The 18,250-nt window shown below is 42.0% G+C and overlaps 1 protein-coding gene across 1 annotated transcript; it reads right to left on the reverse strand.

Moving 5' to 3' along the window:
- Positions 1 to 8,864: 8,864 nt before the first annotated feature.
- Positions 8,865 to 9,869, reverse strand: LOC132871030 (trace amine-associated receptor 13c-like). Its single transcript, XM_060905189.1, has one exon. It carries the CDS (start codon positions 9,867 to 9,869, stop codon positions 8,865 to 8,867), a length of 1,005 nt encoding a protein of 334 aa, XP_060761172.1.
- Positions 9,870 to 18,250: the final 8,381 nt, after the last annotated feature.

Genomic DNA, 18,250 nt, shown 5'->3' on the forward strand with positions numbered 1-18,250 from the left:
TTAAGAGAATAAATGTTAGAACAACTATGAAAAGTATGTGCATAACAGTCTCATCTCATCTCATTATCTCTAGCCGCTTTATCCTTCTACAGGGTCGCAGGCAAGCTGGAGCCTATCCCAGCTGACTACGGGCGAAAGGCGGGGTACACCCTGGACAAGTCACCAGGTCATCACAGGGCTGACACATAGACAACCATTCACACTCACATTCACACCTACGGTCAATTTAGAGTCACCAGTTAACCTAACCTGCATGTCTTTGGACTGTGGGGGAAACCGGAGCACCCGGAGGAAACCCACGCGGACACGGGGAGAACATGCAAACTCCACACAGAAAGGCCCTCGCCGGCCCCGGGGCTCGAACCCAGGACCTTCTTGCTGTGAGGCGACAGTGCTAACCACTACACCACCGTGCCGCCCTGCATAACAGTCTGTGGGGTGCAATTGTGGAATGGTCTGGATAATGAACTCAAAAATAGCACCAACATAAAACTGCTTAAAAAATTATATAAAAACATGTTACTAAAAATATATGAGAATGAGGACAGGCAGACTATATAGGTGAGGATGAAATTGACAGTAAGTCTGTGACTGGTCTTTTTGTATTTTGTGTATAGTTATAGGTATGTGTATATGTATGTACAACAGGGACATGCAGGGACATGTATAGTTATAGGTATGTGTATACCTATATAGTTACAGGGACATGTATAGTTATAGGTATGTGTATATGTATGTACAACAGGGACAAACCCCTACATGGCATGTACCACCGTCAGATAGAGGAAGTGGCTGATATCAAGAAATCCTACCAGTGGCTGGATAATGCAGGACTTACAGACAGCACAGAGGATCAGCATACATGGAGAGGCACAACCAAGTGGCTGGGATAGTATACAGGAACATCTGCAACCAGTATGGAATAGAAGTACCCAAGTCCCGATGGGCCATACCACAGAAGGTGGCTGAGAACAACAGGGCCAAGGTTCTGTGGGACTTCAGCTTCCAGACTGACAAACAGATCCTGGCTAACCAACCGGACATAGTGGTGGTGGACAAAGAGCAGAAGAGGGTGGTGGTGATAGATGTGGTGATCCCAGCTGACGCCAACATCAGGAAGAAGGAACATGAGAAACTTGAGAAGTATCAAGGGTTGAAAGAGCAGCTGGACCGGATGTGGAAGGTCAAGGGTTGCGTGGTCCCCGTGGTAGAGGGGGCACTTGGGGCAGTAACCCCCAAACTGGGAGAGTGGCTCCAGCAAATCCCAGGAACAACATCTGAAGCCTCAGTCCAGAAGAGCGCAGTACTAGGAACATCGAAGATACTGTGCAGAACCCTCAAACTCCCAGGCCTCTGGTAGAGGACCCGAGCTTGAGGATGACATGGATACCACCCCCCCGCCGGGGGTGAGAAGGAGATTATATATATTGTATGTGTGTATATATGCATAACATAAGTATCTGTATATATGATTTGATTTGGTTGATATTATACCATGTTGATATGTCTTGGTATGTTTTCTTTTTTTTTGGTTTGTTGCTTTTGTTTTCTTTTGTATATATAGTTTGTTATGGTGGAAAGTGACGTTTGATTAGCGGTGGTATAGAGGGTTAGGATTGGATAAGTTATTACTTCTTCCTAATCCTTTCTGAACATTATTATGTTACTGCCTTGTGGCTACGCTATTCTGTTTGTTTATGACGATGTTTTGATTACTGCATTTTTTTATTTAAAATTTTTTATTTTTATTTTTATATCTTTCTTCTTTATTGTTCAGAATAAAGTATTCAATCAATCAATCAAAAGCTCCCTGACCTGGAATCTATTTACACCAAGCAGTTCCGGACTAAGGACAGGAAAATAATGAAAGACCTCAGCCACCCCAACCATGCACTTTTGCTTCCTCAAGACCAAAACAGAGAATAAAGAGGAGTTTCTTACCTCAGGCCATTCGGACTCTTAATCAGAACAATAACAGACAATATCAGTAACAATAACGTACAATAAAAGACAACAACGGACAACCACTGGGTATTGTCACCACCTCACCCTCATCCCCCCATCTCTGACATCTCTTACACCTCTTCATGTAATTTCATCTAACTTAAAGCAGATATGCAGACCCTGTATTTTTAAATACATTTCCGAGTGGATAGTATCTCCATCCTTGACTCTTGTATGCTGCATAAATGGGAATAAAAAAATATTTTTTTGAAAGTTAAAATCGACCGCAAAGTTGGCATTGGAGCTGCCTCGCTGAGCCAGCCATGCCTGAGTGCATGATGTCACTACGGTAATCGGTTTTAAGCAGAGGTGGAAAAACTGGATTGACAAAGTAAAAGTCCTGCTTAGGTTTTCTTTCTGCCTGTGCTCTCAACACAGGTGATTTCACCAATTAGCTCATCAACCTGGCTTAGGGGATGTGGTAATTAGGATCAGCTGGTTCATTGAATTGGCTGGAGCAAAAATGTGGCAGGGTTTTTACTTTCTGCACCCAGGTTTTTCCACCTCTGGTTTTAAGGCTGAGGCCTTTTACAGCTATAGACTAAAGTCATATAAATAAAAATTTATGGTGAAAGTAAGAAATAGTGTTACCGACTTGCTCAACTAAGACTGATTTAACTTCACTGATTGTGGGTTGACTCTCATTAAAACAGGATAGGTGTTATAACTTATGCAACATACATGTACATGCATGCATTTTCACTGATAAAATGTAAAAAGCTCATTAAATAATCAGATGAACTGAGACAATCACATTCTGAAGCAAATTAAATAATCTTATACCGCTAACTTAAACACACAATACAAGTTACATGTATTAATCTAAATGCAGGTAAACAACATGTTTTTTTTTTAATCCAAATGAGAGTCGGAGATTACCCATCTGTGTTCTCGCTTCTTGAAGGCCGATCTTGTGGTCGATTGTTTTGAAACAATCTGACTTTCAGTTGTTCGTTCAATTCTCTGTTCATTCACTTCTTCCACGTAAGGGCGAGATGGCAGCGATATCCAGTTTAGAAATAAGACGGCTGGTCCACTCATTCTCTCCATACTGTGTATTCCGCCATTACTGCTTGGCTCAGGCAATTACTAAAACCTGGGACGGAACGGGATGTCACTGGTTTTAGCAACAACCGCTTGGAGGTCACTGCCCGAATGATATGTCCTGTCCCATTCCGTCCTGGGTTTTAGCAACAACCCTTGGCTCACACTCCAGGAGGACTGGTACAACTGAACTCACTTTAAAAAAAAATAAATACTTTTCCTTTTCTTGTTTTATTGTTCTTTAATTGTTGTTACTGCACCCTCTTTCAGTATGGGCTTATAGCCAACGCTCTTGTTGAGGGCCAACAGTATTGGTCCTCAAACCAATGGCCAGGCGGAATGAGCCAATATGGATTTGGAGGTGGCACTCAGGTGCATGGCATCCAGGGATGCCGGTTCTTGGAGTAAGTACTTACCTTGGGTCAAGTATGCTCACAACACTCTCCCTTCATCTGCCACAGATCTCTCACCCTTCCAGTGTTCCCTAGGTTACCAACCACCACTCTTCCCCAACCAAGAGGAGGAGGTCGCCATACCCTCAGCCCAGACCTTCATACGCCGCTGCAGGAGGACATGGGCATTGGCCCAGAGAAGACTCGTTCACTCCACCCTAGCATCCAAGAGGTAGGCCGACAAACACTGCTCTAAGGCACCCACTTACTGAGTGGAGCAGCGAGTCATGCTCTCCATGCGCCATATGCCACTCAGAACCGTCTCCCACAAGCTGGCCCCCAGATATCTAGGACCCTTCCTCATCAGCAAGGTAATCAATCCATGTTCCGTCAGACTGGCATTACCACTCACCATGTGACTTATTCACCCCACTTTCCACATGTCACAGCTTAAACCTCTGGTCTCTGGTTCTTTGTTCCCACCCTCCAAACCCCATTCTCCTCCCATGCTTATTGATGGCGGTGAAGCCTACACAGTCAAAAAGCTGATGAAGGTGCAGTGGCGAGGCCCTAATATGAGTAGAGGTCAGAAGAAAGCAAAAAAGGTGATTTTCCACAAGCTATCTATGCGAGCTGAGCTTTTCAAGCATGACTGCTATAAACATGGGTGCAAGTTTTCTGGCATGTGCCGGAAGCTCCTGTTTTTTTGGTTCTGAAAAAGTCATTTTTCCAAATCATGTAAATCTGTTGAGATTTTTTTTGGGGGGGTATAGGGGTGGCCCTCTCACTGTCTCACTCTCAGCGTATTACCGGGTTACTGTGGTACAGTCTCTGTATACGTCTAGAAATATCACCATTTATATCAACATACTGATAACGATCAGTTAGATAAGACCTGAGCCAGGAGAGGGCCATTCCCTTAACTCCCACAACATTTTCTAGTCTATCCAGAAGAATGGAATGATCAATGGTATCAAATGCTGCACTAAGGTCAAGCAACACAAGTAGCGAGACACAGCCCTGATCAGACACCAACAGTAGGTCATTTATTACTTTAACCAGTGCTGTCTCTGTGCTATGATGAGGTCTAAATCCTGACTGATACATTTCATGGATGTTATTCCTATGTAAATATGAGCATAATGTAAATATGAGCATATTTTCATTTATAAATGAAAATGAGGCCATGGCTCTGTGTATATGCTTTAAGTACAATATATACAGTACATTGTAGAGCAATTATACCTCTTTGTGCAACCTTACTACAGTGCAATATACATTTCAATACACTTATTACAGTGCAAGATATTTCTTGGGTGCAATATGGTTATACATATTTCTCTTGTGCAATCCAATTTTTAGTGCAATATACTAACACATTCATTCAAATGCAACATATTTCTAATGTGCAATACATTTATACACATTATGTACACTGTAGAGCAGTGATTCCCAACCGCTGTGCCGCGGCATATTAGTGTGCTGTGAGAGATCATCAGGTGTACCGTGGGACATTATCCAATTTCACTTAATTGTTCCAAAAATTATTTATTTACTGCAAATAATTTGTCTTCATTCGTCTATGCCAGCGACGTATAGTGACCGGCAGAACAATTAAATACTCTTCCAATAGATGGCAGCAGGTAGCTAATTAACCTGTGTATGTACCTGTTGCGGTGGCACGGTGGTGTAGTGGTTAGCGCTGTTGCCTCACAGCAAGAAGGTCCGGGTTCGAGCCCCGTGGCCGGCGAGGGCCTTTCTGTGCGGAGTTTGCATGTTGTCCGCGTGGGTTTCCTCCGGGTGCTCCGGTTTCCCCCAGGTTAACTGGTGACTCTAAATTGACCGTAGGTGTGAATGTGAGTGTGAATGGTTGTCTGTGTCTATGTATCAGCCCTGTGATGACCTGGCAACTTGTCCAGGGTGTACCCCGCCTTTCGCTCGTAGTCAGCTGGGATAGGCTCCAGCTTGCCTGTGACCCTGTAGAACAGGATAAAGCGGCTAGAGAGAATGAGAATGTACCTGTTGCCATTCAAACAATAGAATTAGTAATGCTTTGGGTGTGACAGCAGTGATAGATAAATATTTGGAAAGAAAAAGTACACAATCCAAACTGGGCCCTGGAGAAAATTCTGACCCAGATGAAGGCCCTAGTATGAGTAAAGGTCAGAAGAAAGCAAAAAAGGTGATTTTCCACAACCTATCTACCGTATGCGAGCTGGGCTTTTCAAGCATGACTGCTATAAACATGGGTGCAAGTTTTCCGGCATGTGCTGGAAGCTCCGTTTTTTTTTTTTGGTTCTGAAAAAGTCATTTTTCCAAATCATGTAAATCCGTTGAGATTTTCGGGGGGGGGGGGGGGGGGGGTAGCCCTCTCACTGTCTCACTCTCAGTGGATTACCGGGTTACCGCGGTACAGTCTCTGCACGAGACAAATCTTTTCATCTCGTCTTTGCCACAAACCTCATTCAATTTATATGCCGCTCACCGACGAGCGGTCCTGACTAGCCCGTTGTTTCACGGTGTTATACATGTGTGATATCATGTTTCACGCACGTAGTAAGTTGTTCGACCAAATCAACACCGCTATTCCCATGAGTCGCCGTTTCTTTTGGTGCAAGTTAGAACGGTGCTTTTGATTGGCTCACTGTTAACTGCCATCCAATGAAACTTCAGCTTTTATAATAAGCCTTATTTCGCTTCCCTCCCTTGCAACAGATCCACGTGCTTTGCCTCTGGTTGCTGATCAAAATATGTCAAAATGAAGTTTTTATCGGAAGGCTCCAATACAATAATACTAATTTTGAAATTAATGATATTGGCCGTGCACTTTTCTGATTTTGTGCTATGTAGTAATAAGTGAATTCAAAACATTTACTGGTGATTTAAGTTGTCATCTGATATTGTGTGATGTGCAAATGCAATGTGCTTTCTTCTAGAATTGAAATTATTCATCACAAGTATCTGCTTTTATAAACATTTTTTTTTTTTTTTACATTTGATTACCTTTCAGTTATTAAATAAAAGTAAGGTAGGTCTTGAAATGAGTTTGTTAGCTTTTTTATTATCATTTCTAATGTGGTTGTTAGGTTGAAAACTCATTTGTAGTCAGTAATGGATGATAAAATATGGATATTTTTGTATATGGAAAAAGCTGAATCTTGTTATTTGCTAAAATCCAGGAGTTTCTGAGGACATCAAGACATGTGACCCCTTATTTTAACTCAAGCTGTGTATATATTGTAAAAAAGGTATCACAGCAAAAGCATTAAAAATGGTTGTTTCAACATTTAAATTAGTAGTTGCTAGATGATTTGGAATATCAAGCCTTGTACTTGAAATATTATTTCAGATGAATTGATGAAATGTATTAAACATTTGATGTGACTATACAAATCATATAACTATTAATATTATAAATGTTTGCATGAGATTGCAATGAGAGACAACCATTTTAATATGCTACGCCATGCACGTCTGACTTTGTCAGACTTTTCAGGTTTTTGAAAATGTTATACTTGCACCCATGTATAAAAACTAAAAAAGGAGAGTGACTCAGAGCTGTTGAAGATCTTTGTGTGTGTCTTTCTTCAATTCCTATGAGTATATCAGCTTTGTGTTCAACTAAACAGGCCCAGGTTTCCCACTAAGAAAATTGTGAGTAAACTGAGACTAGATTACCATTTTATATAATATAAAATATACATTTTTGTGATATTTTTGTTTGGTGGTGTGCCGTGGGATTTTTCAAATGTAAAATATGTGCTGTGGCTCAAGAAAGGTTGGGAAACACTGCTGTAGAGTATACAATATATATGGTATTGTGTATATTGCAGAGCTATATATATTTATACATATTGTGTATATTCTGCAGAGCACTCCATCATCACATTCTTATTTTCTTTTTATTATATTTATTACATTCTATTTACGCGCTCTCCCCCCAACTATCTTCATGACCTACGAAGCACTGCAATAAACATTTCACTGCATGTCGTACTCTGTATGATTGTGTAAGTGATAAATACAATTTGAATTTGTCCATGTCTGTATAAACTGAAAATTGAGTGAAATTTCAGTTTTCTCAGGGTTTAAGGAGATTGAAGTCCATCCATGATTTTAGATCATTAATACACTTGACTTGGATGTACCCAGGGATTCAGGAAGTAGGGCTGGATTCTGTGGCCCTGGAATACATTTGTCTGGCCTGACCTAAGCCTTCTCACCATGATCACCACTGGGAAAAGTGAAAATGAATGAATGAATGAATGAATGAATACATTCTGTGAATGAAGTGAGAGAAAGAGCTTTGGTGGATGTGGAACTGAGATAAATGTGAGTTTCATCTTCATAACAGTGGATGCTGAGGGCCTTTTCTGTTAGCAATCTGGTTCATCAGGATGCAGAAATACAGAGAAAGGGAGGTGACCAAGGATAGAACCTTGAGGGACACCATGCATAACATGGGTATAAATAAGCATTTATGTTTACCAATGGCTGCGATGACCTGGTGACTTGGTCAGGGTGTACCCCGCCTCTCATCCATAGTCATCTGGGATAGGCTCCAGCTTGCCTGTGACCCTGTGCAGGATAAGTGACTACAGATAATGGATGGATGGATGGATGGATGGATGGATATTTCTTAATATCAATCTCAAAGTTAAGACACAAATCAAATCTGAGCCAAGCCAAAAATAACAAGAGAGGAAAGGCAGAAGAACAGAATGCCATGGCTAACAATGTCAAAAGATACACTAACGTTGAACAGAATAAGAATTTTGATGGCACCAGCATCAATAGAAGGGGACTAGATCATTAGTGACATTTTCTTCAGTAGGCTTCATTGAAAAAGGGTCCAAAAGTCTGAAACCACTCATGAAAATGCATCTTTTTGGCATACCTTACCTTGTACGGTACATTATCCAGGTCTTCAGTTGTTGTCAGGTGACGGCTCTGCCTGCTCACTGCCTGCTCACCTTTTTGTATTCTTTTGTAATTTAATACAGACATTTTATTACATTATACTGTATTACCAGCAATAACCTTTCAAATGAACAGTAGAATGTTGTAAACATTTAGATGAACATCAGAATTTCTTTGTGTTTGATATGTTCCCCTTAAATGTCAGTGTGCACTCAATCTAGCATGGAGTTAGAATAAGTTTCCCCCATGTTTCTGTAAAACCTGATCATCCATCTTAGATCAAATCCATTGGAGTGTTGTCTGAACATGTGTTTGAATGGAAGGGATAATACTCGAGGATAATATGACCTTTTACATGATTAATATCAGAAATTGGTTTAAATTCAAATAGAGACCTGCGAATAGTGCAGAATCACGAGCACTGAACATTCAAGATATTCAACATGTCCCTTCTTTGTTCTGAAACACTGATAATTTGAATAGTCCCAAGAGACCAACTCACATTCATGAAAAAATATTTATTAATACAGAGTCAGTTTGCAATATTTGCAGAGTTATAATCAATTTAATGCACCTCCTAAACCACGGGTAAAACAGAGCATAAATAACTGGATTAATGGTTGAATTCAGACAAAGCACGATAACAACTTTCAGAAATGTTTCTGTCTGTAGTTCAATAATGTCACCTAATAAAGTGTAAATAAAGTATGGAAGTAAACACACCAGGAACACAGACACTAAAATGCCGAGGACTTTAGCTGCTTTTCTCTCAGATTTCATCGAGTGTGATGTGATTTTCTGTGTTTCAGGCCGTGTGTGATTATTAAGCTCTCTGATAGCAGTGGCATGTTTCTTAGCAATCACAAAAACCCCAGTATACAATATGATTATGACAGAACATGGAAAGATAAATGTTATTATGATATCAATTACAGTCCAAAACTCATTTAGAAAAAGATAACACTCTCCAGGACACATAACAGAGTTTGCAAAAATTCCATTGAAATAAAAGAGTGTCATGTTATACACCAGAGAAGCACACCAGTTGGAAAAAAACACAATGCTCATTGTCCTCCTAGAGATTGTGTTTATGTAGAAAAACGGGTTTGAGAGAGCCAAATACCGATCCACAGCGATCAGGGCGATATTATAGATGGATATACTATGGAGAACATAAGTAATCATCAAGTGCCCAATGCAGTACCCCTTATCAAAAATCCAGCATGACTCGATGGCCCAGATTAACACTGGCGGCATCACTAAAGCACCAACGAAGAAATCCGACACCGCCAGAGAGAGCAGGAGCATGTTGGTTGGTGTGTGAAGCTGCTTGAAGTGAAAAACAGACACGATGACAAGCAGATTTCCACACACTGTTAGCAGAACCACAGCAGTTGAACATACATACAGTAAGACATAAATTGCAGGAGATGCAGATCCTTCTGAACAGGAGAAATGCACACAGCGATCAGATTGGTTTAACTCTGTCTGATTCATGAATACATGCATTTTTAAAAGAAGTCTCTGTTGCATTGTGGTCAAATGAAGGATAGGTCAGACAGCTCAGAAACATTTATAGCTAAGAAATTAATCACGCCCCCTCAGGTTCTGTTTACAGCTGAAAGAATATGATGTCATGCCTTGGGGAAACAAAAGACCAAAGGAGGCATTAAAAAAGAAAAACACCTATTATTAAGTGATTCTTTAATTTACAAGTAAGAAACAGGGTGGCACAGTGGTGCAGTGGTTAGTGCTGTCACCTCGCAGCAAGAAGATCTGGGTTCGAGCTCCGTGGCCGGCGAGGGCCTTTCTGTGAGGAGTTTGCATGTTCTCCACGTGGGTTTCCTCTGGGTGCTCTGGTTTCCCCCAAAGACATGCAGGTTAGGTTAACTGATGACTCTAAATTGACCGTAGGTGTGAATGGTTGTCTGTGTCTATGTGTCAGCCCTGTGATGACCTGGCGACTTGTCCAGGGTGTACCCCGCCTTTCGCCCATAGTCAGCTGGGATAGGCTCCAGCTTGCCTGTGACCCTGTAGAACAGGATAAAGCGGCTAGAGATAATGAGATGAGATAATGTATGACAGGGCTTTACATTAGCACCCGCCTACCCGCCAAATGCAGGTAAAATTGGGCTTTGGCGGGTAATGACTTTAGTCCCACTAGCCACTTTGGCGGGTGGTTTATTCTGTGGTATGACAATATATTTTAATTGTAGTTTTCTCTGAAGGCATCTGATATAATGAACACATGGCAATGTAATATTACGCGCCTACAACTCCCATGAGCACCTGCATAAGCATTCTGACAACATGTTAGAATTGTTTAGAACGTCTCAGATAAAATCAGTGATACGGTGACGTGTGGTTAATGAACAAAGCAACAAAGTTGCTGACAACTGACAAGTGCACTATGTGACGGTGTATAGCTGGAGTTTCAAACCCTGCTGCTCAGGAAAAAAGTGGCAGAGACGATCAGGGCCGGAGCAGCATTTTAAAATCACCGAGGTCAGTGATTTGCAAAGTGTGCGCCGAAAAATGTTCGACATATTTAAATGAGAGGGGTGAATTACATGCCACACAAGATATCTATTCAGAAATTACTTTTAATGGTGTTTGAACTGAATATCGTCAGTTTTGAAAAAAAAAAATCATGTATGTGGCAAGAGTAAGAATAATTTAAGCTTGTTTAATGGTTTGATCTGGCCCAAGCAATGAGGACAAAAGATACCCTAACCATGTACAGTAGCCTATGGAACTGAGATACATTAACAATCTGGCATCCGTTACACCTACACACACACACACGCAAAAAAAAAAATTCTGGGAAAAAAAAATCAGTATACACCACCATGTTTTAGGCAAAGTTACCCAAGGAAAACATAAGTTGAAACTGTCCCCTCTATTGCTTTGGCTTATCGAATAATTTATTTTTAAATTCACAAACAAGGCAGGCTACAACTGCACTGCTTCGAAAATGTAAATTGAACAGCTTGATGAAAGTGTGCTGATGGTTCCCATGACAAAAAAATGTGTCTGCTGCACTGCCTTCCTCCGCCGAGTCACGCGCTCATTCGCTTTTGTGTTCTCGGTCTCAGAGCCGCACCAAACACACGCAGAAGACAGAATCAACGTTTAACACAATTAACAATGCACTTTTTATGGAGACGTTTTTATGTTATTCTTTATTTATTTTTTATCCAGTTGTATATTTAGCATACAAATGTATTTTCAGCTTTTAAAAATGACCGAGGTCCGGACCTCAGTGGCCTCATAGCTGGCTCCAGTGGCACGGGAAGACATTGTCGGCAGGGGGTGCTGTGACGTGACCTGGGACATTTTTTTGAAGGGGGGTCTGGGGGTCCTCCCCCAGAAAATTTTGTATTTCTTAGATGCAATTTCCTGCATTTTAACCAATCAGGCGTCTGAAATCCTTTTAAGCTTGCAATTGCAATATTTCGTTAAACTGCCTACTACTTATAGGCCTAATCCGTAAAAACGACGTTTTTTTTTTTTGAGTGATGACGGAAGAATCTGAAGCCTGTCTGTCAATGACAATTCTCAGTTAACACGATTACGAAGGGCAGGTTATTTTAGAAGCAGAAGCGCACAGCTGTGGTTTAACAGTCGCAGGTTTTACATCTGCTCTAGATAAACTGAAGGAGACGCGGATTCCACCCGATTACAGCCTTACATACCCAGATCCAGTCAAGCGAGTGTGCATTTCAAATACAGTAGTTAGTCGCACGCACACACACACACACACACACACACACACACACACACATGAAACAGAACAACACTCTCGCTGGAACAACACAAACAGCATGGTTCTCTCAATCAACAGACCGAAATCCATGAACCCACTCATCCTACTACTATGGGTTAGTGACACTAACTTAGTGTTCTATTGCAAAAATCACTCATAAAAGTGATGCAGCGGTATTTCACACTCTCCATTAAGAAAAGTAAAAGTAAAACATAATGAGCATGGACACACCGTTTTAAACGAACATTTTTTAAGACTGTAGTTACATCTGAGTCAACTTCAAAGCACGATGCTAGCAACACCTGCACTTGTTCAAGGCATACCAAATAGGCTCAAGTGAACACGACACAGCGGGCAAAATTAATAACCAAATGGCCTTACCTTAAAACGCTGTCTTGATCATATGACTTCTCGCAATTATTCCACTTAAATCCACACGGTTCTCTTCTGAGACATAGTAACTATTAAGTATCAACTAACTAACTAACTAACTAACTAACTAACTAACTAACTAACTAACTAACTAACTAACTCTTACTCTTCTCTACAGACGGTCGACTCGTACTCGCTTCCTGTTGTAATTTCGCGCGCTGAAAAGCTGAACGTCAACGTCATGACAAAAAAAATTCTGATGGTCCACTAGGCTACATATTAAGTTATAAGTTTTAATTAAATCCTTTTTTAAATAACTAAAATGTAGCCCTCATCATCCTACATCTAAAACATGACATATAAAATCAGCAGAGCCAAATGAAAACAAATAAATAAACAAATATATTTTCATGTAAGTTTTGTTTTATGTTCATGTCAGTTTTGAGGGTCCACCACCAGGGGGTGCTACCGCACCCCCCCGCACCCCCGGTTCCCACGCCGGTGGCTGGCTCCAGCCATGGAGATGAACAAGATGCTAATAGGAAGATACAGTAAGACAGTTCAATGACAAATGGAAGTTCGGGCGAGATTGGCTAGTTCATAGCAAAACCGAAAATACCCTGTACTGCGAAGACTGTAGAAAGTCTGGCAAAGACAGGCACCAGCAATTTTACACTCGAAACTATAAAGGACCACGAAAAGTCAAATGCACACATCGGTACTATAACATCAAAACAGGCGAAGATAGGACAGCATTGTTTTCAGTCCCTGGCTGTCATGAAGTTGACTGAGCTGGAGAGGATGGAGCTGCTGTTTAGAAACGTTCATGCGATTGGAAAGAAGTTGATCTCGCCCCAGCTATCAACTTATGGCCTGCTGGAAGCCTCAGGTCACGAAGACCATTTTTCATGGACCATTCAGACTCATCTGATGATGAATGTCATGAGGACATTTAATGTCTCTCTCTACACATGTTCACACACACACACACACACACACACACTATTAATAGATAATACATAATATGCATAATAATCCTTGATAATACACATAATACTTGCATATCAAAACATCAAATGTTTTTCAATGATAAATGTTTTGAATTGGACTTTTAATATTAGAATCAGCTCAGTTGTACTGAATGTTATTTTTCATATTATATGATATTTCATATTGTAAGGGGCTTGAATTTGAGTTCAATAAACAATACTCTGTTTATATTTTTGTCTGAACTGATTGCATGTTTTCATATAGGGAGCGACCTTAACAGCACTATTGAGTGCTACTGTAGAGATACATTATATGCTGCCATTCATAATTAAATCTAGATCTTCCAAACTTTAACATATCATGGTGAAGAAAAAACTGCAATTTCCTGGCAACAAAATTGTGGCTAGTGAAAAGGCTGAATGGCTAGTGACTTGGGAAAACCACTAGCCACAGTGGCTGGTGAGCAAAAAAGTTAATGTAAAGCCCTGACGTATGGATGATTGTCATGAGACCAGTACCAGCCACACCTGTATCCAAGTTTCTGATGGCTTGAGGTTATGCTGAAGAACACTGAGGTAGTCCTCCTTCTACATTATTCCATTCACTTTGTGCAATGCACCAGTTCTATTTGCAGTAAAACTGCCCCAGAGCATGATGCTACTATCACTATGCTTCACAGTTGGTACAGTGTTCTTCTGTGTCTCTGGTCATTACAGTCAAACAACTCAGCATTGCCTTTGGTGGTTCCTGGGTTGTTCCTGAACATCCAAACCAATTTTCTCTTAGCTGAGGAAGACAGTCACTACGTTTACATGCACATAGAGAGAATCGAATTTCTGCTGTTGCTCGACTGAAATCGAAGTTCAAAATGCCATGTATACACCTTAATTCGGCTGAAATTGAACCGAACTTGATTTCTCGGAATCGAGCTACACGACCTAGTTTATGCGATTTCTGCCGAGCTACTTTGTGCATGTATACCCTATCGAGCTAGTTGTCGAGCTACTTCCGGAAGTGACGAGTGACGAGACCACAAGCGGGAAACACAACAGCCTCGGTCGGCATGACAACAGTAGTAGCGAGCAGCAGAAGAGGTCAGGAGGAACAAACGAAGAAGAGAAAATGGCGATGTAGAGCTCTCTGAAGTGTGGGTGGAGCACAGAGGACGGCAGGACAAAGCTTCTGGTACTAATAGGCTTTTTATTGTCAGACTTTTCAGTTTAACAGCCTACTTTTATTCTTGAGAGAAAAACACACACACACACACACACACACACACACGCGCGCACGCTGTGTTCTAGTCCAGGGATGAGCTCTCCCCTCTGCTCTCCCTCTGCCTCCTTAAATAGGGCGCGGTTACTGGGAAGACACACAAACACAGGTTAATTACCGTCAGGTGTAGTGATTCTGCCACTCACCTTCCCTGGCTCCGCCCTCCTGTCACAGACCGGCGCTTGACCACGCCCCCACTGCCACAGGCAAGCAGAAATGTGCACTTCTGGAGCAATGAGGAGACAGAGTTCATGCTCATTCAGCTTAAGGAGTTGAATATATTAAAATTCATGGACGGGAGAAAAACGCGCAATGGAGAACATGGAACGGATAACTTTGTTTACACTCTTGAATAGCTCTTCTTCATGACGACAACCGGAAGTGTACCAACACGATGGGGCGTGTTGCGCCACCTGTGGCTCGGGTGCACAATGCACCTCACACAATAGCCCGATTTCAGTTGTGTGCATGTATGATTGGATTTCTCTGGCACCCTGCTGGGACCTTCAGCTCAATTACCGACAGCAGCTCGATTTGGATGTGCATGTAAACGTAGTCAGTTTGGGTCTTGTTCCAGCAAAGGGGCTTGGCAAAGTGGCTACACCTCCCAATAACTTGTATTGGCATCCAATTGTTTGAACAGATGATCTTAGATTCTGCAGTTGTTTAGAAATGACTCCAGAAAACATTCCTGAGTGTGTAAGTCTATGATCCTCTTTGTCAGATCTGCACTAAGCTCCTTGGAGTTTTCCATTGTACTGTGTGTTGGCCAATCCAATGAGTGTCAAACAAACCTTTGTTGTGCTGGGCACAGAGAAGCTACCTGCTGGAGTTAATCATCACTAATGGGAAGTTAAGAGGCCTTGGCCTTGGCAAGTTAAAAGACATTTGGGAACTTTCACCACCATTGAATTAATTATAAATTGTGCATATGTACATTATTTTCTGTTTATGTTTCCTATTGATGTTGTATGTAAAATGTTGATTTCAGAAAGCCCAAAATAAACGACAACTTCTGCACCAATTTTTTTCTACTAAAGCTGTACAACCCCAATTCCATACATTTGAGACACTGTGGAAAACGCAAATAAAACACAGAATATGATGAGTTCCATATCTTGGAAATCTGATAATTCATTGAAAATAGTACGAAGACAACACATCAAATGTTGAAACTGAGAAATTTTATTGTTTTTTGAAAAAAATATATGCTCATTTTGAATTTGATGTTAACAACATGTTTCAAAAAAGTTGGGATGGGGCAAGTTCACCGCTGTGTTGCATCTCCTCTACTTTTAACAAAACTCTGTAAATGTTTGGGAACTGAGGACACTGATTATTGTAGTTTTGAAAGAGAAATGTTGTCCCATTCTTGCCTGATATACAATTTCAGTTGCTCAACAGCTCGAGGTCTCCTTTGCCATATTTTGCACTTCATAATATGCCAAATTTTTTAAATGGGAGACAGGTCTGGATTGCAGGCAGGCCAGTTTAGCATTTGGAAAACTGTTTCTCATTGTCTTGCTGAAAGAAGGAAGGCCTTCCCTGAAAAAGATTTTGTCTGGATGGCAGCATATCGCTCTGAAACATGTAAATATCCTTCAGCATTAATGATGCCTCCCAGGATGTACAAGCTCCCCATGTCATGTGCACTAATGCCCCCTCATACCATCACAGATGCTGGCTTTTGAACTGTGCACTGATAACAAGCCGGATGGTCCCTCTCCTCTTTAGCCTGGAGGATGTGGTGTCTATGATTTCGAAACACAATTTCTACTTTTGATTCGTCAGACTTCAGGACAGTTTTCCACTTCGCCTCAATCCATCGTAAAAGAGCTTGGGCTCAGAGAAGGCCGCGGTGTTGCTGGATATTGTTTATATCTGGTCATATCTTGCATTTATGGATGCAGGAATGAATTGTTTTTGCAGATGATGGTTTTCTGAAGTGTTCCTGAGCCCATACAGTGATTTCCACTACAGACACGTGTCTGCTTTTAATGCAGTGTTGCCTGGGGCCTGAAGATCACAAGCATCTAATGTCAGTTTTCAGCCTTGTCTCTTGTTTACAGAAATTTCTCCAGATTCTTTGAATCTTTTAATGATATTATGGACCATAGATGATGTGATCCCCAACTTCTTTGCAATTTTAAATTGAGGAACGTTATTTGTAAATTGTTCCACTGTGTGCCCATGCAGTCTTTCACAGAGCGGTGAACCCCTCCCAATCTCTCTCTCTTTCGTGTATCGTCATCATATGTCCAGCTTTGTGTTGTGTAGCCATGCCCTCGTCTCAGGTTCCACACGGAAGAGGCCGTCATCTGAAGGTGGTCTATATAGGGGACAAGCGGTGATTATGTGGTTGGCAGTCTGCTCAGGCTCCCCGCACTCACACGCTGCACTGTCTGTTAGACCCCACTTCTTCATAGAGGCTTTGAAGCAGCCAACCCTGGTGTCTAGGCGATTCAGGAGAGTCCACTGCCAGCGAGGTAGGTCTTCTCCTTCAGCACCATCTCCAGGATCCTGGATGTAGTGGTGTATACATGTCTGACCTGCTGACTCCCATTCCCGCTTCCATGCCGCCACCAGCCAGGCTTTAGTTGATAGGTCCTCCGGGATAGAAGTAAGCATCTCTTGGGCCGCCAAGTTGTATGGGTGGCGGGACTTGAGTCTGCTTGGAGGTGTTGCCATGGTTGTGGTGTTATGGAGGAGGTGCCAATCATATTCCTGGGCTTTCCTTGCCAGGGCAAGGGTGGCAGCCTCTCGCTGTAGGCTGGCTGGCATAATTCCTGCTAAGACTGGCAGGTAGAACACGGGGGTGGGTTTCAAGCAGCCAGTTATGATCCTCAGGGCATTGTTAATGGCCGCATCCACCATCTTGGTGTGTGGGCTTCTGCTCCAGGTTGGGGCACAGTACTTGGCAGCAGAAAAGATGAGGGCTTGTGTGGAGATACGTAATACCTTTGAGGCACCCCAGGTCGTACTAGCGAGGCTACAGATAAGTGAGACCCTTGAGGTTACTTTGGCCCTCACTTCCTCGAGATGTTGTTTATATGACAAAGTCCTGTCCAGGCATACGCCAAGGTACTTTGGGGCCTGTTGGAACTCCAGGGGTTTGCTGTTCACCAAAATCTCCAGCTCCCTTGTTGCTTCCTTGTTGCAGAGGTGGAATGCTGAGGACACCATCTTCCCAATGCTGAGCTGCAGGCACCAGCTGCGAAGGTAGGCAGCCAAGATGCCCATGTCCTGGTTTAGGCCCTCTTCCACCGCCTTCCATGTTGGTTGTTGCAGCATAATGGCTAGGTCATCTGCATACCCGTACCTTCTGGATGTTGTTGCAGGTAGGTCAAGGATGTATATATTGAAGAGCATTGGTGAAAGAACAGACCCTTGTGGGACCCCGTTTCTCAGCCTCCTAAGCCTGCTACGCTGGCCATCACTGGTCTGGAGGATGAAGCTGCGGTTTGACAGCATCTCCATGATGAAATTGACC

This window comes from Neoarius graeffei, chromosome 2 (genome assembly GCF_027579695.1).
Source record: "Neoarius graeffei isolate fNeoGra1 chromosome 2, fNeoGra1.pri, whole genome shotgun sequence".
In the NCBI taxonomy this organism is placed as follows: Eukaryota; Metazoa; Chordata; class Actinopteri; order Siluriformes; family Ariidae; genus Neoarius; species Neoarius graeffei.